Here is a 23,266-nt window from a genome sequence, read left to right on the forward strand (position 1 = left end):
TAAAGACTTTGAAATTATTAAATAGATACATCCTTAAATGTCCTGTGCACAGTGGGGACCACTGGTGAGTAAGACCTTTATAAGGACCTCTGCAGTTATATTTGGCACAGAACAGTGATGCTTGTTGACACCATAGTGAGTTCTTCACTTCACAGTGGGCTAAATGAAACTGTGGTTTTGGTAAAAATGAATCCAACCTGCAGTAAATGTTCATCCAAGTCTCCAAACCACCATGCAGTTTGGCACAGTTACTTCACACAACTTCAGGAAAACAGCACTGTTTTAGCTGGGCTTTTGTAGCTTATATAAATGAGGTTTCTTCAGGCTGAGGATGTTGTTCTCTTCAGGTAAGGAAAAAAAGTCACAAAAAACCCAAGAAACAAAATCATAAAAAAGAATGCAGCCTAATCTTTTCCTTTAGGAAAACACACCACTGTTTCACAGATAATGTCAGAGGAAAACGCATGCTTGTGTGTATGAACTTTTAAGTGTGCTTCTCCTCATCCCCTGAAGAAGACTGATTTTTTTTTTTTTTTTTCAAGTATCTCAGGCTAAGCAAAATTTTGTTTAAAACTTCCCATTACCTAGGACTTTTGTAAAAATCTGGACATTGCCCAGCATTGATGCTGCTGCCAGAAAACTGGATGAGCAGCTGCTTCCACAACTGCCCTGTTGCAGTCTCCTTGCCAATGCAGGGAGTTGCCAGCTCTCTGCCTGCTGGATGCTTGTGGTCTGTGATCTCAGCTCGGCTCCAGCATCCTGGGATTAAAATGTAGTGCCACTGGGCCAGTTTTCTTTGTTTGTGTGTACTTCAGGGAAGAATGAGGAAGGAAAGCACTATTGAAAATTGCCTCTCATTTTGAAACTACACAGTATTATCATTGCAAGTTGATTAAAATCTCTTGACTTGAGTGATTCTTACTAATAAGAGGAGGGAGAATAAGAGGGGAGTACAGCCCTTCCTTCTCTGCTGGACAAAAGAGAACAACCCTTCCTTTTCCATGACTGAAGTAGGACACTCTGTCCCGTAGCTTTCCTTTACTGTGGTGGAGAGTTCCCCTCCCTCTTCAGAGCTTCCCCAGTCAGAGACAATAGTTGGTCCTTCTTGATATAGCCTCAGATGGAAGTTGGGTGTTTTACTGGGGGGGCCTCCTGTAACTTTGCATTTAACACCTCTAAGTGAAAACTGTGCCAAAGTAACCCTAACTGTTTTTCTCTATGCAGATCTGAGAGTAAGTTACTGTTTTACCAAATTTGAAGATGGAAAATGTTCTGTGCCGAAGTCCCGAAACCACTCCAAACAAGAGTGTTGCTGTGCCTTGAAGGGACAGGGATGGGGAGATCCCTGTGAACTCTGCCCAGAGGAAGCAGATGGTGCGTTATTGACTAGGTTACCTTATTGTCGTGATAGCTTCTCAGAACTGAAAGAATGTTGGGATTCTTATAAGAAGGAATTAGGACAAATAATTTTCCAGAGGTGTTTAACCCTAATAATTGTCATTGCTGTCTGTAAAGTGGTGCTCTAGCACTCTCAAAAGCCATATTCCTTGCATAGTCCTGTATCAAGCAGATTCCTTGTTTGCTTATAAGTTTGTTAGATTAGGTGCTGAATATTTTGCTCTGGAGGTGTCACATACTGAAAGTGAAAAGTCGTAGGTCCTTGATAGGGTCTGAGTGGAAATACCCACAAGACACAAGTTCATCTGGTTGCAAATAAGTATAAGAAGGGGCGCGCCATAAATATGAAATCTTATTTAAAAAAAACCCAACAACAACAACAAAAAACAAACCAACAACAAAACAGTCCAACTAGATCCACATTTGAATCACCTTGTTACCTTTCGTGACTATGTTTTGTTATTAAAAAAAATCTAAATTTGCAATCTTATCAATATGAATGAATTTCAAAAATAGCAGGGAATGACAAAACACAGGCTTTGAAGAAGGAAAGCCTCGCTGAACTGTTGCTAAAGAAACACTTTCCTTTGTTAGTGTCCTTTGTAAGACTGAGTAGCAAAGCACCAAGCAAGTCAACGGGCCTTTGTACCATCATGGTGCAATTTGCTGAATGGACTTTAATCCATGCTGACAAATGTGGTTAACAGCATTACTGGTTTCACCAATACATTAATACAGTTCATTCCTTTAATAAGTCATGTAGATATTTTGCAGACAATCCTCACAAAAGCCAAGGGAAGAAAAGAGAATCAGATGTGCCAGTTGCAATATTCCTCCTAGGCTTATTGCCTGTGCATGTTTCATTCTGTTGCCCCGGAGGACTTGAACCAAAGTCAGTTGGAAAAGCGTGGTATACATCGCAGCATTTCCTTGAAGTGTCAGCACATGTATTTTTCACAGTCCAAACTGTTCTCAAAGGATGATGTCAAGGCCATTTTTCTCATCTTTTAAAAAAGAAATAGCTTTGCGATATCTGAGTCTGGGGAATTTGTGACTTTGCATGTCATGTACAGTGGAATTGTTTCTTTTTAAAAAAAAAATACTTGCTTGTCATCTCATGCATGTTCTCCGTTGTCTGCGATCTGATTGCAGACTGGTGAGCTCAAGCCCATGTGCCACCTGAGTCTCCTGAAGGCTTGAACAGCAGGCAGGCTTTGTGCTGCCCGCCGCACAGGGCTGTTTCCCACTCAGAGCCTAGCAGTGTGCCAGACACTTGGTTGCTTTCAGTGCAAGTGTGCATCTGCATTTAGTTCTATTTTGTTCAACCTCAGCAAAGATCAGCTGAATGCATTTCAGCTAAAGAAAGTGTGACATTTGTTATGTCTATTATTGTATCGTACTGCTGCGCTGTAAACCTCTTTGCAGCCTACTGAATTTACAAAAGAAAAAATGAAATCTTGTCAAGGGTTCTGTGATGTTCTGAGCATGGTTAGTAGAGAATATACTCAGTAGCATCTTGTGATGGTTTGAATTACAGTCTTGTGTCCATCCATCTGCTCAAGAAGCAGTTTAGGGTGGAGAGGTGCAAGGTTACTTTCAGTTGCAAGACTTGTATTTTTCCTGTGTGTGTGTGAGTCCCAAAACTAGAGGATTTTCTGAAGCTGAAGGGCCTTTATGATTCCATAATCCTCATTGCATTTTGGTCCACCAGAGTGGAAATTTATGATTTCTTATTTATTCTAATGCCAAGGATATATCAGCTGATTTGCGCAGGTCAGGAAGTACATGCTTTCTGCAACACAAAATGAATGACTTGCTCTCAGAAGATTCACATTACCTTTAAATCTTCGAAAACCACACAGAAAACCCCGTGGATTTGTAAACTGAGTGGTGACTTTACCCTAACATGAATGCAGAAATTTTACTCTCAGCCTACCTATAATACAATTATTACTTACTCTAGAACTAGAGATTGGCATGCTTTAAGGAGCTATTAACATGACTACAGATTAAATTGTGTCTTCTTCAGAAAAATGTAGGAAATCTTTCATTTGCAACAAAAAAGAATGCAGTCACTAGCACTGATACATTTAAAATGGAAATGTTGCATTAGTTTGCTCCTTGAAGGGAGATAAATAATTCTAATTATTCACAGGATTTTACATATACAGGAAATCAGATGAAATGTAAAGCGAGCATGCAGTTTTTACGTGAATGTAAGATTAAATTATAAATTTATAAATTTACGTACTGTATTTCTGGATCTGAATATGAGGAGGATAGCTCATTGGTAATGCGGATTGACAACATGGAATTGAACATCTGGTTTGATTTTTATTTATTTTTTTTTGCAGAGGCGTTCAGACAGATTTGTCCATTTGGAATTGGCATCCTTGTTGGACCTGGTGACGCAAGATTGGGTGAGTGCCTGAACTGCACGATGCCGTTGTTGCATCAGTATGCCATTTTCTATGCATAAGCCATTCTCCCTTTCAATTGAGAATAACACCTCTCAACTATTCCCAAAAGGCATGAACTGTAATTTTTTTTTCCAATTATTTATGCCAATTTAAAATGTAAGCTTGAATATCTCATATATCAGAAATTAAACTTCTTTTAGCCAGACTTGCTAGGAAGCTTATGTAGATCTAGAGAATGGATCACATAGCATACCTGTCTTTTCTTACACAATATATATAGCCTGTTTACAGTACACGGTTGTAATCCTCCAGAAGTGCAAACCACGGTTTCCCAGATCCCTTCAGTACATTCTGTTCTCTCCCAAGACAAACAGCACTTCAGCCTTATTGGCAAAAGTTTTCATTTAAGGAGTGCTGGATGACTACAGCTTTTCATATCTACTCTTCTCCCTGTAGCCCCAGTTGGAGATATTTTTTTTTATCCGACATTTAGAATCAGTTTAATTCCTACATTCTGAAAGCTGGCCTGCAAGACAAAATCTGTGCCCTCATCCTAATATATCAAAATTCAAATATTAGTTTTTTTGTGCTCTCAGGAATATTTCTCGCCAGAACAACACTTGTTCTTTGAGAGAAGTCTAAAAGCACATGAAGTCAATTGCACTTACTGTGTTGTTTGTATTTCTGGTTAAGATGTGGATGAGTGCCTTGATCCAGATAACTGTAAATTTGGGCAGTGTATCAACACAGATGGGTCTTTCCGCTGTGAATGTCCATACGGTTACATCCTACAAGGAGCTCAATGTGTGGGTAAGTATAGCTGTTTCATCTGCTATTTTAAAGGATCTCCTGAATTGCTGAATATGGCATTAAGGAGTAGCGGGGTTATATTTATTATTCCAGTGTTGTGGAGTCTCCATCCCTACTGGTGCTTAAAACCTGCCAGGGCGGGGCCTGAGCAGTCTAGTCTGAGATGGTCCTGGTCTGGCTGAGTGTTTGGCCCAGATAACCTCTAGCAATCCCAAATTATGCTAGAACTCTGTGACTCTAATTCAGTAACTTAAGTGAGTTCTTGGATTTTGTATTTTTGTATTTTTTTTGGTTGTGCATCAACAACATGGATTTTATAGCTTTTTGGTTGAGTATAACCATGTATTCTTGCCTTGATTTAACTGCTTGTAGATACTGATGAATGTGCTGTTGGAAACCCGTGTGGAAACGGAACTTGCAGGAATGTGGTGGGAGGTTTTGAATGCACCTGCGTTGAGGGATTTGAGCCTGGACCGATGATGACCTGTGAAGGTGAGACTCCCATGTGTTAAGGAATATCATTGTATTTTTGTGCTGAAACAGTTTCCTGATTTCAGAAACAATTGAGGAGAGTAAAGCAGCTTAAAGAGAGAAATACGGACATTTGAAACAATGCATCTTTATCCGAAACAGAAAAATAAGTTCCTCCTTCCTGTATCCACCTTGAACTGTTGGTACCTTTTTCTAACTGGAGGTTGGTTGAACAGGCTTTCAGTTAGTATCTGCTAAGGGACTGCCCGGAGATGAGCGTGTTGGGGTACAGTCTCTCCAGAACAGTCCCCAGAAATGCTGCTTATTGTGCGTATGGGTTTTGCATACCTCCTAGACAAGCTTTGAGTGAAGAGAGTCGCTGTGGGTGATGAAAATAGAAAATGGTCTGCTTGGGTTTACTGAGGAAGAAACAGGGAACAAACCAGAAAATATAAATACAGTACTAGACAATTACCATGGTACCCCATGTTGAACATTTTTCATGCTTTGATCTCTCATTTCAAAAAGAAAAATTTGAAAATGCACAAATAAGGGAGGGGTACGGAAGATCAGAGTTATAGAAGGAACACACAGAAAATTAAGGAGACTACAATTTTTCCGTGTGGAAAATGTGTTTGAAGAGATACGTGATTTAAATTTATAAAGCCACAAGTGGTAAAGGTACCAAAAATAGAGGGAACATGTTAGACAAACCAAAGCAAACATTTTTATATGCATAGTACTTACTTAAGTTGTGGAACTCTTTGCTGCGGAATATTAGTGAGGCCGCAAGTATAAATTGACCCAGAAAGAGACTGTACAAATTTATGTGGGAATCTATCAGTGGAAATTAAGCGTGATAGTTTGGTTGTGGCTTTTGGCTGTGGAAGTCCTTAAACTGAGAGGCTGTATCAGGGGAAAGATCTCTGTGTATGTGGTAGGGTGTTGGTTTTTTTACTACTCTTTTCCTCCTGTTGCAACCAGAGAGGGGAACGTCCTAGGACATTCTGACACTCTCTTCTGACCTGACACAGCTGTTCTTAAATTATCTGCTGCAATCTATTTGTTTGTAAGCCCATACAAAAGAATGCTTCTATTTTTGCATCAGCTTGCTTTAGTTTTACGTACAGTTAGAGCTTCATTCACTTCCCTATGGAATTTGGGTGAAAGCTCAAATTGCAGAGGAGTTTAGCAGAGTGCATAAACATCATTATATAGCAGTAATTACTGAAGTAGCCCAGAGTGTATGTAAATGCACTTCAAAATTATGTTTCTAGTAAGAATATTGTTTTATGGAGTTCAGTGTGTGAAGACGCTGAATTCATGCATCTACAATTTAAAAATAACCAGTCATAAAAACTGAGCCTAGATGTGGAAAAGATACAGTTTTAACTCAGTCAGTATTTTGGCAGTGTGGACCTGGAAATTATTTCCATTGGCTACTTGCCGTTGCAGATATTGAAACTTCAGGTAGCTGCGCAAACATCCTGGCACGTCTGGTGCGTGCTCCTATGCAGAACTCCATAATGAGTAGAACCATGGGTCCACAGCTATTCAAATTTAGCCCTCAGTAAACTGGGATCTGTAGTATTGCCCGTATCTAAAACCTGTGCACTCAAGTCTGCTGAGTTTTACAAAAGCGTATTTCACTTCCCCCGTGGTCTTTGTTGCTCCAAATCCAGATGTCAACGAGTGCATACAGAACCCTCTGCTCTGCGCTTTCCGCTGCGTGAACACTTTTGGATCCTATGAATGCAAGTGCCCCGCGGGGTACGTTCTGCGAGAGGACCGGAGAATGTGCAGAGGTAAAGCTCCTACCAGACTCTCAGTTATGAGATAATGATTTCAAGTTCCTGCAGGGTAGGGCTCTGACTCACTGCACTATTGGGCCAGAGTTTTAATCCCAGGAAGTAACTGAGTCAGAAAGAATTTGGGATGAAATTCTATGGTTTGCATTATGCAGTTGATTGTATTAGCCCTGTCCTGCCCGTAAACTTATACATCTGCATTAAGTGAGGTCATATCAGATGATACGGTTTTGTCTTGCCCTGAAAACGGGCATTTGGGAGAAATCAATTTGCTCTAGGCTAGTATATCTTATGCTTAGTTTAGCACAATAAAAGTTTGTGTAGAGTTTGATTATGATTGAAATTCCAAAGTCAGAATTTACTATTGTGAATTTCCAGGATCGTCTCTCTCTATAATGAAGTCTAAACCTTGTGTTTTAGATCAGAATGAGTGTGAAGAAGGAATTCACGATTGCGACTCAAAACAGATGGAGTGCAAAAACCTAATTGGCACCTATATGTGTATCTGTGGACCAGGTTATCAGCGCAGACCAGATGGGGAAGGCTGTATAGGTAAGTGACACTGAAGTGTTGAAGCTCTTGAAATGCACAGTCCCTCAGCAGAGCTGAAAATGTTGGATTTAACAGTGTTAAGGAACTCGGAGGGAGAATTACACAACTACCTGTGTAATGGATCTGCCGGTGCTATACACACTTTGCTCTGCTGCTCAGGTGTGCACACGTGGGCAGCAAGTAGAAAATCTGGATGTGGCTGTCTTTACAATCAGTTTGTACTGCTGCTGCTGAATTACTCTGAGTGAAGAACAGAGAGAATTGGGACCATTGCTGTAAGCTTGTTTATATCTGTTAGCACGAATGAGAGTAGATCTGAATTATTTTAAAACTGGATGGCATTCAGAAGTGCAGCTATAACTATGAAAAACTTTGAAAACCAATATATTGCAGAGAAAACGTAGTAACAAAACATACAATATTGTGAGCTTAGATGGTCATCTTTCCTCTGAAAATTGAATAAATTAGACTTTTTATTGGAAAAAAACATAATTACGCATGTTTAACCAGGCAGAATGCATAGCTTAAGAACTCCATGCAAACTTCTCTAACCTGCATTAATCCACTTAAGGGACTTGATTTTTGTCATATCATTTCAAAAACACAGATGAGAATGAATGTCAGACCAAACCTGGACTCTGTGAGAACGGCCGTTGTGTAAACACAGTGGGAAGTTACAGATGTGAATGCAACGAAGGTTTCACTGTCAGTGACACCCAGAATGAGTGCCTTGGTAAGTCACACGTTAACACCCTAATGGACTGTCATTTTGATAGCAGAAACCGTGGTTGAACTTAAACTTAGAAATGTATAGTGAGTAAATGTGCTCTTGAATTTACATGCCTTCGGGAAGGGACCTTTGTAAGTAGGTGCCCTCCTGCAAGTTCATTCTTCTCATGCTGACTGTATGCCTGCTTCACTCGGTCTGCTTGGCTTGGCTTGCGGTGAAAGCTGGCTGCTCGGTGCTTTCAGTCAGCTGGGAATTACTCTGCCTTTTCTTTGGTCCTGATTTTCAGGCAGTACCTTTTCTCTGGGTTCAAACAGAAACATATAAACATAATGTAACTTGTCTTCCACCTTTTGCTAAATTTCCCGTCTTCTTTGTTTCCCTTAGATGTCATGCTCTCTTTCTTACTGCTGGTAGTCTTTCACTCTCAGTTCCACGGTCCCAGGGTGAAGTATGCCCTTTCTTTTATATTTCTGACTAAATTCCTAATATCTCATGACCTTCTGGAGGTCGTCGCCATTAGGATTCTCTGTGATGCATAATTTGTCTTCCAGACAACAGGGAGGGCTACTGCTTCACTGAAGTCTTACAAAGTATGTGTCAAATTGGATCAAGCAACAGGAACTCTGTCACCAAGTCTGAATGCTGCTGTGATGGTGGCCGAGGCTGGGGGCAAAACTGCGAGGTCTGCCCCTTCCCAGGCACCGTGGCCTTCAAGAAGCTTTGTCCTCATGGCCGAGGATACATGTCTAATGGAGCAGGTACTGACTTTTCTATTTAAGGCCCCCTTACATAATGTCAAATTCAGTGATAAATTATAAACTCTTTCTTTTTGCATCTTTGAACACTGTGAGGTCCTAAATGTTTTGGGTATCAGTTGAAATTGTCTGAGAGTTTTCATGTTGAGAGAGTACACCCCTTTGGGAGGAGGGTGCGTAGCCAAAGGCATCCGTCCCAACTTGGCAGACACTTATTTTGCATGCTGCTTGACTGACATGCACTCGAATGGGGATTTGCACTCTCACATTTGAGTGTGTTGTAGTGACAGATTAAGAGCTATTTGTGTACATGAAAGCAAAGTGATTTTTGATTTATGGAGGCTAGTATATGATCAGCTCCGGTTGTTTGCTTCCACTTAAGGCGTGTTCATTGCATTTGAAAGTTAGATTAATGCTCCATTCCGTATTTTTACGCTTAATATTTCTGCTTAGTCTGTGCAACATTTCATTATTTTAAGTAATTTTTTTATTTTATGTAGGGTATGGGGTATTTTTCATGTCAGGTCACGAGAATCTGTTGAAGCTGTATAAAATCAGTTCTTTTTCCGTTGTGAACTAACCCTCATTTTATTGCAGATATTGATGAGTGCAAGGTTATTCATGATGTCTGCCGTAATGGGGAGTGCATCAATGAGAGGGGATCTTATCGTTGTCATTGCAACCTTGGCTATACTACAGATATAACTGGCACTCTTTGCATAGGTAGGTTTTTCATTGTGGTGTATGTATATAAAGTTTATTACTAAGAGATGACTCGAAGAAGGAAATATGAAGAGCTTAAAAAATGAGAAAAGAAAATGTCATTCGAATGCTTTGGGGATTTTGATTTCCTTCTGGTATCTCCTGAGCATTTTGAAAAACATTATCATGCATCTTGGTTATCAGCACTGAAGTATCTGGTTTTGCTTCTTCTAGATCTGAATGAATGTAATGAGTCCCCCAAACCTTGCAATTTCATCTGCAAAAACACGGAGGGGAGCTTCCAGTGTTCATGTCCGAAAGGGTACATCCTGCAAGAAGATGGGAGAAGCTGCAAAGGTAAAAATCAAGCAAAGAACTTACTGCAGAAACTCTGTGTTTCACAGGGAAATACGAATCCAAGGACATTTAATGGTGTAAATCTGTCTCCTTGATTCATGTGAGTATCTCCACTAAGGACAATGGAAGTGGCCTGCACAGGATAGAGCTGTTGTTTCAGTTAGTTCTTCGATAATCTGGATGAATAGTAGATCCATAGGAATTTTTGCAGGCTAATGGCAGCTGGTCTTAAAAGACTTCGTAACCAATAGTATATATTACTGGTTTTATTTTGGTGAGCATATTGGTTTATACGATATTTTTGAGTGATAAATGTATCTCAATGGATGCAAAGATGAGCATGGCTTGCAGTGCATTGTCCAGCATCAACGGAGTTTTAACCTACCACCTCTGCAGCATGCTGAATAAGGAACAGCAGTGCAGGAGAGATTTTGAAATGTTCATTATAATTTCATTTATGTATGTATCTCGGTAGCAAAGATCTGACTGAAACCGCACGAGTTAGAGCAGCAATTTTAAACTTGGCATGGGAAATGGCAGTGTGCTTTGTCATTAGCATTTAAGTATTTCCTTTGGAGTAATAGCATGCTTCAGTGCAATACTGTTTTGCATTCTGCCATGGCTTTTCACGAAGATGGTGACTTCCCATTTATTGACTGCAGGGAGAGCAGACATTTATTATCTGACAGCATCTTTCTGACAGATGAGAGTGCTGTCTCTAAACCAGCGTTAGCTCCAAAGCCCCATTCATTGCATGTGGGGCTTCATGTGAGAGGAGCCGGAAGCCAGTGTGGAAAGCAAGATGTAGATTCAAAAGACTTTATTTGATATGTTATTTATTTGCAATCATTTTTCTTTAAGTCCAGCTCAACTGTCTGATCCTCCACAGGGAACATAAGTGAAAGATGTTTTCTTGGGTTTTTTAGATCTTGATGAATGTGCAACAAAGCAGCACAACTGCCAGTTCCTTTGCGTCAACACTATTGGGGGTTTCACTTGTAAATGTCCTCCTGGATTCACTCAGCACCATACAGCCTGCATTGGTAGGTAACGTGGAAATGTACACGCAGATTTGGGGTTTATTACTGACTCTTATTCCAGAAGCAAAGTAGCAAGGAGTGAAATGGGCTTCCTGAGAAACCAAATGGAAAACTAGGCCAGGTTCTGATCCCAGTCCCACCGAAGCAGAAGATGCAAGAGGTCCTCCCTCCTACTTTCCCTTGTTTTCATAATCTATGTCTTTGAATTTTGCACTTGCAAGAATCAGACAGTAAAAACACCAACTTGTAATTCTTGCTTACCCATTGTGCAAAAAAATAGTTATACTTCTGTTCCTGTAGCTTACTGCTGGACCCAGAGTAGAGATCATGTCAAGGCTTCTTGAAACAATGAGAATGAAATGTATGTGTCTGCAGTTGTCCTTTAAACACATACCCATTATGTCTGTGGAAATATTAAACACAACTACTTCCTGCAAAACACTCCTCCTACTCTGCAAGTTGGATCCTGCTTGTGGCAGTATGATGATCCCAGGGTATCGATGTGAATTTGGGGGTGTTTGGAGATTAGAACATCAGATTCCATATTCTTGGTGAAGAAAAGGAGCGTTTCCCTTCCCATAGCTGCTGTTAGTGTTTTCAAATGAAAAAGAAGGTAACGTAAGCTCTCCTTCTGTAGTGCAATGTAAAAATGGAGGGCAGTACGACAGCTGCATTACTGGTGTTTCCTTACCTCTTGTCACAAACTGTTCATTGGTAGCATTGCTAAATGATCATCTTCACAACATGGAATAAAAAGTAACCCTCAGGATTTGGTTTCCTTTAGATAATAATGAGTGTGCTACTGAAATCAACTTATGTGGGGCGAAGGGCATTTGCCAGAATACACCAGGAAGTTTTGTTTGTGAGTGTCAACGTGGCTTCTCACTCGATCAAACTGGACTTAGCTGTGAAGGTAAGTACAACACACAGTGCATTTAACTTGGCCTTCCCTTGCTTTCCTTCATCTTCTCTCAGCCATACTGTCATCCAAGGAGGGCCCTATGGAGTAAGCACCAAAACTGATGGAGTAAGCATGTGTAGATTGAAGGGGGGAGTAGGGGGTGGAAATTTAGCAACAAGGCAGTATTTATCTCCATGAGCCTGAATAGATAGATATATTGCAGGATGCTAAAAAGCTGGACAGATATTTTCTGGGGAGACTTCAATTTAGCCTGGAATGTTTTAGTTTAAGCATTGTAAATTCAGGGAACTTCTGTTGAATCCTGCATGGATTTCTGAGGGACTCACCCAAGGACAGGAAGTCTTGCATCTCCAAAGTGACCTGCTAAAGAGAGAGTTCAAGGGCTGCAGACTTTATTCCTCTGGGTCCCTACAGCCTGTAGAGCCTTCTCCTGGGATAGAGTTTAATTTGCTTTCAAAAGGGATATCCTGGGATTCCTGGGTTGGATGCTTGGGTAAACACAAGGGACTGTCTGCTGTGGAGCTGGAAGCCTTAGGAAAGCCTTGGGGGTCCCATATACAAATGGCTTTCTGCTGTCTGCTCCATAGCAGAATGCAAAAACTCTGAAAATTGTGGCTGAATTTGAGCTTTCAGTGGTTTTCAGCCCTAAGTTATTTGCTGTGGAGCCAGAAATCCAAACCTGAAAGGCCCAAAGTGGTCTCCCAGCACTGGTCACGTTTTTGAAAGATCCTGAAATATACTTCTGCGTATATTATATATGAATATACGTGGTTATTTTTAATGTACTTTTCAAATATAGCGTAATTTGAGCTTCTCTCCCAAAACTCAGACTGTTTCTCACCTTTTCAGATGTTGATGAATGTGATGGAAACCACCGGTGTCAGCATGGCTGCCAAAATATAATTGGAGGATACAGGTGTAGCTGCCCACAAGGATATCTCCAGCATTATCAATGGAACCAATGTGTTGGCAAGTCACTTTCTTAAATTCGTACATTAAAATGCATGTTACCTTTGTTAGCAGCAAACAGTGAAGGGCAATGGTGCAGTGTGCCGTATTTTCCTTTTCTGATTATAATTTAGTAAGTTCGGCAGAGTTGCATTGCAAATGTGTGCTCCTGTGAAAGGCAGAGTGTATATGAGTCACCCAGTAGCCAATGTCCTGGTTCTACGAGTGTTTAAGCACAAAATGATCCTTGAGGGTGTTGGAAGCTGTATTGACTTTGAGAGAACTTGTGTTACTGGTATATTTTGTGCTCTGAAGTCTTACTCAGCCATTCAGCAGTCTGCTCAGACACAGGTCCTGTCTGAGAGCTGATGGTGGGTTAAACCTGGCAGACTCAGAACCACAAGTTTGGATTGTTAAATTGTAAAATTAAACTTCTGGACCAAAGCATCTAAAATTCTATTAAAATCCTACTTGATCTGTGCTTTTATCATTCTAACAACACCTACAGGAAGGCTGCTGTGTTCAAGCTTCTTCTCTGTACAGAATTTCAAGATGCTTCCTTGCAGCTTTGGGATACAGTTTACAACAAGTGTTTGCAGGACAATTGTGGTTCGAAATAACAAATACTAGTGCTCTTGATTTAGGTTAAGAAGTAAATACACTGGTGAATTAAAATGCTTATTTCTTCCCTGTCTAAACTTTGGTTCTGTCCAAGTCTCTGGGGGCTGCATGTGGGGCTGGCTATGACTTGAGCAGACAGAATTGGGTCCTCTGCAGAAGTCATGGGAAAAGTCTCTGCATGTTTCAGCAGTGTAGCATGTAACATATTCAAACATGAGAAACATGAATCATTTTTCCTCTAGTGACAGTTATGCGCGGTTTTAGTCACATTTAATGGGCTTTTTACAAGTTAGTCTTGTGTGGATACCCAAAGACCTCTTTGAGAACAAAGGGCTTCATAACTCTTTGTTTGGCTTTCTTTGCTTTCAGAAACATAAAAATGCCTTTGCTTGTTATCACTGTGGTGCTCTAGGGAGGTCTCTGCTTTTAATTATGCTTACCAAGCCCCCTGACATTTTATGCAGTCCTTGCTGTCACATTTGCTTGCTTGTGCCCCAGTCCTCTATGCCTGTAACATACAGCAGAACAAGGAAGGAACACAAACATATAGTGGTTTTGAGTATTAATTAAACTAGAAGACCTTAACGTTAAATTAGCATTTAACCTGCAGGAGGGTGGGGAAAAAAAAAAACCCAAACCAGCACTGCCAGGTCTGGCTGCTGGAGGAAATTGTGGAATCTGAAGAAGTGCAGCTTTCAGTTTTGCAAAACATCTTGTCTGTTTCCAAGTCTTCCTGGGTGGTAGCATTTAACGAAGTGTATTTCCAAACCAGGTGTACACTGTTATTCCAGCTTTTGAACTCACTGACTACTGTTTAAATTTTATACAGGGAATATCAGTTTCAAAATGCACAAGTGCTGGCATTTCCCCCACTGAACGAAAGGCTTCAGCCTTGGCACCACAAATACTGATGGCCAGAAACTTCACCAGGGAAAATGACACTGAGGGCCACAACTGGGGAAAGAGTCAGCTGGCACTTCCACCTTCTTGAACATGGGGCAGTCCAGGCAGAAACCCAAAACTGCAGGGAAGGAGGCTTGGTTTCCTCCTCATGGCATCTCTCCTTCCTGCTGAAGCTGAGCACAGCAGAGCTGCGCGTTGGAGAGCACAGACTGTGGCAGAGCAAGGCTGGTGCCTGACAGCACAGCTTGCGCAGAGTCCAAGGTTCCCGTAACTGGTTTTTTCCACTTTTCTTGATATTTTTTCTTCTAACGATCACCCAAAATATGGGAACTAACCTCACGAGTGTCCACACTCTTGCTGCTGTGGAGCAAGGCGAAGTGAGCCTATCTCTTCTTGGTGCGGTAACTTTCTGTGGCCCAAACATGCATTTACGACGTTGGCATAAATGCTGTGTTGGGTATGACAGATATTGAAACATCGCTCTAAGTTAATGACAAAACAGGCTTCGGTGACGGATAATTCAGGCCCGGCTTTTAATGCCTTGTGGTCTCCACATGTTCACATTGTAATGTCTGTAACTGTATATGCTTAAGATACTTATCTAGATCTCCTGGGCATACCACAGGGGAAGAATCCATGTAATAGGTTTTTCCGTGACAATTCCTTCATATTCCTTGGCAATCCCAACTCAGCAAACAGTTTGTGTCTTTTTTAGCTTATTTAATGAAGTGTTCAGGGACTTTTGATGTTGCTGCAACACATATTTAGATAATCACTGAAGAATGCTTTGGTTCCTCCCATGTCTTGTGCTGTGTGTGACTGCATCTCCTGCCCAGGCGATTCTGTAGCGCACCATGCCGTGAATCAGGCTGCAAGAAGCAAAGGCGTTGCTTTTAAACAAATAGCAAACAGACACGTTGTTTAGAAAAAGGCAGTAGTGCGCTGAATTAGTACTTACTCTTCTGTAACCTGGATGCTTAAGTCAGAGATGCTGCTCTGTGCTTTACATTTTACCCATACAGTGTTCAGGCGGCATTTCTCACACATGTGCACACACACGCAATGAACGTACACAGTTGCTTTATCACAGAAGATGGGGAACAATAGCATTCAGAACGTTTCAAAGCAATTTGCCACATCAGACAAAAAAATTCAGACCAGCTACATTAAAAAAAACTAGCCATTTACAGTAAACAAGCCTGAACTGACCTCGAATTCCTACAGTGCCACACTTGGGAAGTTTGGAGAAGGGCTGGCGCAGAATGTGACCATCTTTTGTATCTACAGCTGCTTTTATTTTTACTTTACTGCTTATTCCTGTACCTTACCTGTATCTCATATTTAAATGTGAGTGTGTAGGGAGGGATTTTCAGTGCCTGGAAAAGGTGTCAGATCTTGATTTCTTACTCTTTTTTTCCTTTAATGTTGAATAGCATTATGAACATGGGATTGCTGGACCAGAATGTTGGCTGTACAAAGTTTTATTCTTCTCAGATGTTTCTGGAACAAAAAAACAGTTGCCTCCTCTGCTCCTCCGCTCTCCAGAGCATGAGCTGACGTGGCATGAAACATCTTCTGTAGAGTAGCCCAAATGTTGCTCTGTTGTATGGTTGTAGTCATCTCCTAGCAACCGCTGCCCTAGCCAAGGGTGAGGCCAAGCCCTGTTCTCCGTTTCTGTCTGTCTGATGTGGCAGCATGTCCAGCAACAGCCAAGCATGACATTTCTCAAGGGGTAGGTTGGAGTACACCTGAGAGTAAAGGTTAACGTGGTATGTTCTGCTTCTTTTCCAGATGAAAATGAATGTCTCAGTGCACACATTTGTGGAGGAGCATCTTGCCACAATACTTTGGGAAGCTATAAATGTATGTGCCCTACCGGATTTCAGTATGAACAGTTTAGTGGAGGTTGCCAAGATATCAATGAATGCGGTTCTGCACAAGCCCCATGCAGTTATGGTTGTTCAAATACTGAAGGTGGCTATGTCTGTGGATGTCCACCTGGTTACTTCAGAATAGGACAAGGGTAAGGGATTCTTATTTTAACCTACAGGCGTAAAGGGGACACAATCTGCTCATTTCTCTGTAGCGTGGAGCAGCAGAACCGGGGGATTGTCACCAACGAAAGAGAGATAGGGATGCACCTGCTGATTTTGGAGATGAGGGAAGGGGAAGGTAACCAAGGGAAGGGAACAACACAAGTGGTGTTAATGCTTAATGAGATTTGGTCAGGGCTACCAGGATCAATCATCTCTTTTAAGCTACTGCTTTCACCTCTCTCCTGCACACCGCAGCAGCTAGCCAAGTTCTATGAGCTTGCCACTTGGGACCTCGCACCCCTCACTGTGATTTGTGGTGTATTACTTGTGTCCTTAAGAAATAAATAAATAATAACAACCCCGGCCAGTTCCAAAAACAAATATTATACAAGTGTCTTCACCCACTGGTTGGAAAAACAATTCTGTATGCTCTTACGTTCTTGTATGTTCCCTATTCCTCTGTGTTCCAAATTAATCATTTTTTGAATAAATGTCTGCTTTATCAAGAAAACCAATTTTCACTTGCCCCAGTGGGAGTGTGGGGGCTGTGCATCATGTAGGATCAAGTAACTCAAATGGAAAGCAGAAAGATTGTGGCTTAAATTTTAGAAGTGACTAAAAGCTTTGGGTTACGTTATGAAAGACCTCACTTTTCAGATTTTTCAGCAGTTTCTGAAAATTGGCCTCTTTTAATGTGTTCCAGGTTGGATAACAGAAATTACTAACAACTTCTCAGAGCTTAAGCCTGTGTTTTTAAAACTATTAAGTATTGGCAGGTCTCTCTTAGGCAAAGCCTTATGGAGCCAGGTTCTCGAAATCAGAGGTAGCTGCATTGTGAGTCAGTGAGAATTTTGCCTGTTGACTTCAGCGGAATTTTTTTCTAGGAAATGAGGGCAACATAATTGCTTTATTATTTGTATTCACAGTCCCCCAAATTGAGCTTTTGATAAGATCTATGTCTCACTGGAATTAATTTTGAATTTCTTCCTTCCTCAGACACTGTGTTTCTGGAGTGGGGCTAGGCAAAGGTCAAGGACAAGAGCTTTCACTCAGTGGAGAAGTAGACGACAACTCCCTCTCTCCAGAAGCTTGTTATGAATGTAAAATCAATGGCTATCCCAAGAGAGGAAGAAAACGCAGAAGCACTAATGAAACTGCAAACGAAGCAGAGGTAATTGACCCTTTGGGGGGGAAAGGGTTTCTGGTTGTCTTGTGAAAGCCAGACGCAGAAGGAGGTGTGCCAAGAGACAATCCCACTGGAGAAATGCACACCCCAAAGAAAGTAGAGCAAAGAGCTTGGTTTGGGATGTCAGGTAGTCTGCGGGGGGGGGAGCTTTCTGCAGTTCTTCACTGTCATTAGGCAAAGATCATCCTCTGAAGCCCCTGCATACCTAATATCCATGTTGCATCAAACACTAAAATAAATGCCTATCCAGCTGTTTAGAGAGTAGTCTTCTCACCAGCAAAGCTGCCTCTTGGTGTCAGAGGACAGCGGGCATGTAAAAGGCTTGTGTGGCCTTGTGGCCAGAAAGGCAGGACATGTTGGTCAGGGTGGATGTGGAGCCTGCCAAGCAGCACCGTGTTGTGGGGGAGGGGGGGCTGGAGCCCTCTCCAAAGCAAACACAGAGCTCTGGACACAAACACCTCACCTGGAGGGAGTCCAGGGCTGCAGCCCTTCCTGGGGCTTATCCAGCCCATTGCAGTCAGTCACCCAGGTTGCCGTCCTGGGGCGAGGCAGCCAGCGAGGCCATGCACAGTGCTCGCCACTGGCCCAGGCAGCAGAACAGGAGGCAGAGCTTCGTTTGTCATTGCTAGGAAGTCGCTGGGGACAGAGGCAGGCTTCCATTTGCCTCCGAGTGGGGTAACTGTGTCAGTGTAAGGCTTATCGTCCATTGCGATGCTTACAGAACTCCACTTCTTCCTAGCTGTTGTCATTGATTTATTTTTATTAATCAAATAAAAACCAATAACCAAATAATAAGTGGTTTCAGCACTTATATTTACGTGAAAACTGGTCTGCTGTGTGACAAGTTTTGTCTTTATGCAAAGGACAGGCATTCCTTTTCACTCATCCTTGGGGGTTGTATTTTCCTGTAGTTCTTAGCAAACATTTCTCAAAAAAGCATTAAAGCGAATCCTTCCCCACACTCCCCCTGCTGGGGTGTGTTCTGAATTGATTACAACAATGAGACACCATGGGATGGAGCTGGTTGTAATTCTGTTTGGTCTTCAGCTGGGTTTCCAGCACCACACCTCCCAGTAAGAGTGCAGAAGTCATGGTAGGAGCATGATCATGTAATGTGTAATGTTACTGTAGTCCCTCTTGCGCCAAATTCAATCTTTTTCCACTACCTGGGGAGTCCCACATTGGCTTATTTCAGCTTCTTGTAACGTAAAGTCAGAATTGACCAGTCTGGTCATCCAGTCCAATGTCCAGCACAGGTCACTAGAATTAAACTTATTGTTCACACTAATTACATACAGACTTCAGCAAATTGTAAACAGCTTGTAGAGGTGTCACAGTCATTTGACTTCTTGCTGCTTCATCCAGTCGAAGATGACAGTGATGTTACAGGTGAAGGGATCTGCCCTGACCTGGCCAGAGAAGCAGCAGGTCATGGCAGGTCTCTAGACTGTGCAGGTGTTTGTCATTCAGCTGAAAGTACGTGTCTGGGTTTGCAAACGTGTGTGTTGCAGTCTACATATAACCAAGAGACACTAAATACTCTTGTAAAATGTTGCCACGCCATCACTGTCCTGAGCTAAATGTCACCTGTGCTCTCTGGTCGTGTATGTGACGAAGAGCTTGCTTTTCCACGCAGAACTACAGGGGATTCGGGAGCCTGTTAGCAGTTCCCGCTGGGTGCTCAGTGCGTGGTGCTCTGCTAATATGGGAAGACAAGAGAGTGCTTTTACCCAGAAGAGTGTGGATGTTTGATTTTGGGCAGAGTGGGTTCGTAAACTGTGTTTCTTCAGTGTGTTTCTCTGTGATCAGTGCTGGATTTGTTTCAGAGGTGACATAGAGCTTCCCTTGCTTTCCAAATGAAACCGTTACAGCCCATGTGCTGTCTGAAATGTTATCGTTCTGCTGCTGCAACGTGACTCGTGCACAGGGGACTGGGGGGAGCCCAGTTACCGTCACTCGGAGGTGAGGGGCGATGCTGCTTTTCCAGCACCCTGCTGCACCCGCGGGCCGCCCCGGCTCCACACCTAAACAAAGCGAACTGTGAAAAGCAAAAGACTCCCACCTAAATGACATGCCTCCTCCACAGGCCGTGTTCTCTTCTGCGCATCGTTGTTCGCATTAGCTTGTGGTTCCCCTGGTAGGGAGGAGGCGTATTCCTCTGCTGCTCGCTTTGTAGGGGACTGGATGTGGACTCCAAGCGCGGAGCTGCTTTGTTTGTCAGGCAGCGGGACCCACAGGCAGAAACTTTCAGTGCATGTCTCAGGCTCCCGTTACCCACGCAGGGACAGTGACAAAGACTGTACTTTATCCTGACAAGTCCTAGACCCATAACAGTGGATCTGACAGATGATATTAGAGAATGTCCTTTTAAAAATTATTTAATTAATAATGAGTGAGCTGTGTAAGAAATACATGCACATAAGCGCATGTGAAACGCTCTCTGACAAAGCCAACTAACATCACTTGTTCTTGTGCAGGAGCAGCAAGAGCTGGAGCCGCCGATCAGTCTCGCCAGCTGGGATATTGAGAAAGCAGCAGTCTTCTCCATCAACATCTCGGATCTCAGTAACAAAGATCGCATCCTGGAACTGCTTCCTGCCCTCACAACACTGACAAACCATAACCGATATTTAATTGACTCCGGAAACGAAGACGGTTTCTTTAGAATCAATAAGAAAGACGGGATAAGTTACCTTCATTTCACAAAGAAGAAGCCAGTGCCCGGAAACTATTCATTACAAATCAGTAGTATTCCACTCTATAAAAAGAAGGAACTTAACCAGCTTGAAGAGAAACATGACAAAGACTACCTCAGTGGTGAGCTGGGAGATAACCTGAAAATGAAAATTCAGATATTGCTTCATTAATTCATCAACCAAAGACCAAATAATTAAACCAAAGATAGATAGGTAGGACTGAATATTCCTCCCAATCAGATTCTCCATATCATAGGTACAGTCTTACGTGAGTACATTTGTATGAACGAGCACTATTATATTATTACATAAACAAGGTACAGGATGAATACCCTAGCTCAAAACAACCACTTCCTCAGGCTTTTCAGAGTAGCTGAGCTACCTTGATATGTTGAATCTTGAAAACTGGGACTTTTCTCATTGGAAGTTGGCCACTGATGCTGAGACACGTCATCATTTCAGCAGAGGTACAAGAATGTGCTTTCAACTGATGGACAGCTCTATTTTTGTAATTCTTAAACTTCGCTTCTCCAACTACAACTTACTAGGTCAGCCATTTATGATATCCGTTTGGTGCTAGTAAATTTTCAACCTAGATTTATAAATGCACTGTAATATTTACACAACTTAGAAGCCAAAATTGCCATTATTCAGTCTAAATACTTCAATCAACCAAAGTTAGCTCAGTAGTTTATCTCAGTTATGCCTATAATACATTACATGTAAATTAAGTGTGTGTATACTGTAATCATGCTATTTTTATCAATGAAGCATTTGTAAACTAGATTAATAATACCCTTAATGTGAGGGTTTGTAATGGTGCTTATAAGACCAACTACTTGTTAACTGTATACACAAACCTGATGATAAAGTTTCTGTGACTTGCCAAAATGCACTGAGGTCAGTAGGGACCATTAAACATTCTCAAAAGTCAGATGACAATCAGTGCCATCCTACACCATGACATTATGTAACGTGTCAAGAGTACCCATAGTCATTCATATCCAGAAGGGTTCAATGTCATAAATGTCACAATAAAACAGTTCTTTTTTTAGTTTATTTTGTGGCCTTGTGTTCTTGCTAAAAGTGTGATAAACTGCATTCTTATGTTCCAGGCATTGTCGGTAGGGTTGGTTGTCTATCTGTGTGCGCAGGTGATTTCTCCTTGAAGGTGTGCTGCTGCCATTTGTTCATTCTTCGTGCAAAGGAAGGACAGAAGAAATACAGAATCCTTCACAAATCCTAACAGCAGTGGACCTCTCTGATTATTGCGTGGCTCCAGAAAGCATGTTAGGACACTTCCAGTGACTTGACCTGAATAACCCTGTCAATAAGTAACTTTGATAGCTAAAACATACGGAAGTGGATGTTAAATCTTATACAGAAAACACATTTAATTAATTTGAAAAGTTTTGTTTGCTAAAAGTGCCTTGACTTAAGACATTCCATTCTTTTACCCCTACTTCAACAGCTATTGTCAAATAATCTAAGACTGATAACAAAGGGATAATCTGATACCAAAAGCCATCACGAGTTGTAGCTGGGTTTTAATATCAAATGAAATATTCAATGACGCGGGTGTTCTTGTATACGCAAGTGCCGTGGTGTATCTTTTAGCAGCAGCAGAACATTGTACTGAGGCGTGATGCTACAAAATCTGGAAGGAAAAATAAAGCAAGCCGTGTCGCTGAAACTGTTGATTGGACAGCACTGTAGTTGATAGAAGGAACATATATTGAGCTGTAATGGCTTCGGAAGGGAAATGTACTGTAATAATTCACCCCAAATTGTATTATGTTCTGTAATTAGATTTCAGCTGTCTTTGACTTCTTCTGCATGACAAATATAGCTATATAAAAAGGAGCTTGTGCACAGGGCTACTTTGATACTCTTAATAGACCATGTCTGGATTTTATTTATTAGTGTGCCAAAATGTTGAACGGTGTATTTTTTCCACGTGTTGCATAACTATGGCAAAATACAGTTGGAGCTTTACAGTTGTAAATGGCACTCTAATTTCTGCAGGTTGGGAGTCATTTTTAATGACAGTGGCAGTGTGCAAGATTGTACGGTTTATAGTTAAGTGTGAGGTTTGAGTATTTTCTCTCCAGCCCTTAAACGCCGAGAGGAACTGGGAAGAACGGTTTCAGAAAGACCTGTCAAGACTGTCCCGTAGCGTTGGTTTAGCATGTGAGCTGCTGCGTAACACCTTGTCGTGCCAAAAGTTCCTTGATTGTTTTCCAGCAGCCCCAGTGTTGCCTGCACAGTTCTGCAAATCACCTTCGTTAATGCTGCAGAAACAAGAGATCTTGACAGCATCTCTTTCAGTGGTGTAAAAACGAAAAGCCCAGTCTTGCTGTACAGATCTGCACATAAAAATCCATTTTCTTGTACAATTATTCATGTGTCTCTCTGCAGCAGTGCCCTTTAACTGGTATGTCATTTTTGCGTGTCAGTTTTAGTTGCTGTGTTTCTACAATTATTTACATTCGTTTGAATTTCTGCAGTTTCCTTAGAGTCTCAGTGAAGCATCAGGGGTTGCATAATACTGTTGCACAAGAACTGCAATTAGAAAGTGGTTTGTAACCTACAGTGCAATTTAAAATAATTTCCTGTATTCAATTTGATGGTGGGACCCGGGAATGACTCTAAGCACTAGACAGACTGAAGTAGAGGTCCCTCTGAATGTGTATCCTTCTGCAATTAAAGGATATTTTCCAAATTTCAAAAGGAAATGTTGAAATCTTTAATTATTTGAAATAACAGTGCGGCTTCCCTCCATTGCGAGTGTGCATACGACTCAGCATAGATGCATGCATGGATAATAAATATAATTTTTGGTTCACAGAGTTTAACAAAGATGGCTTGTTACTGTGCATTCGAATCATTCTCTTGTTGTGTGTTGTAACAG

At 41.6% G+C, this 23,266-nt stretch overlaps 1 protein-coding gene across 1 annotated transcript in view; it reads left to right on the top strand.

The window, feature by feature from the left end:
* The window catches only part of FBN1 (fibrillin 1), a 155,200-nt gene extending 133,786 nt beyond the window's left edge, over positions 1-21,414 (top strand). Inside the window, exons 51-66 of the mRNA XM_054214339.1 lie at positions 1,225-1,374; positions 3,753-3,818; positions 4,512-4,628; positions 5,001-5,120; positions 6,782-6,904; positions 7,328-7,459; positions 8,067-8,192; positions 8,741-8,947; positions 9,542-9,667; positions 9,881-10,003; positions 10,930-11,046; positions 11,828-11,956; positions 12,815-12,934; positions 16,229-16,460; positions 17,470-17,644; positions 20,137-21,414. Coding sequence (XP_054070314.1) covers positions 1,225-1,374; positions 3,753-3,818; positions 4,512-4,628; positions 5,001-5,120; positions 6,782-6,904; positions 7,328-7,459; positions 8,067-8,192; positions 8,741-8,947; positions 9,542-9,667; positions 9,881-10,003; positions 10,930-11,046; positions 11,828-11,956; positions 12,815-12,934; positions 16,229-16,460; positions 17,470-17,644; positions 20,137-20,526 — 2,453 coding nt within the window. The 3' untranslated portion in view covers positions 20,527-21,414. The remainder of the gene's footprint in view (positions 1-1,224; positions 1,375-3,752; positions 3,819-4,511; positions 4,629-5,000; positions 5,121-6,781; positions 6,905-7,327; positions 7,460-8,066; positions 8,193-8,740; positions 8,948-9,541; positions 9,668-9,880; positions 10,004-10,929; positions 11,047-11,827; positions 11,957-12,814; positions 12,935-16,228; positions 16,461-17,469; positions 17,645-20,136) is intronic.
* The last annotated feature ends 1,852 nt before the right edge of the window (positions 21,415-23,266 follow it).

The sequence above is a fragment of the Rissa tridactyla genome, chromosome 9, assembly GCF_028500815.1.
Source record: "Rissa tridactyla isolate bRisTri1 chromosome 9, bRisTri1.patW.cur.20221130, whole genome shotgun sequence".
Lineage (NCBI taxonomy): Eukaryota > Metazoa > Chordata > Aves > Charadriiformes > Laridae > Rissa > Rissa tridactyla.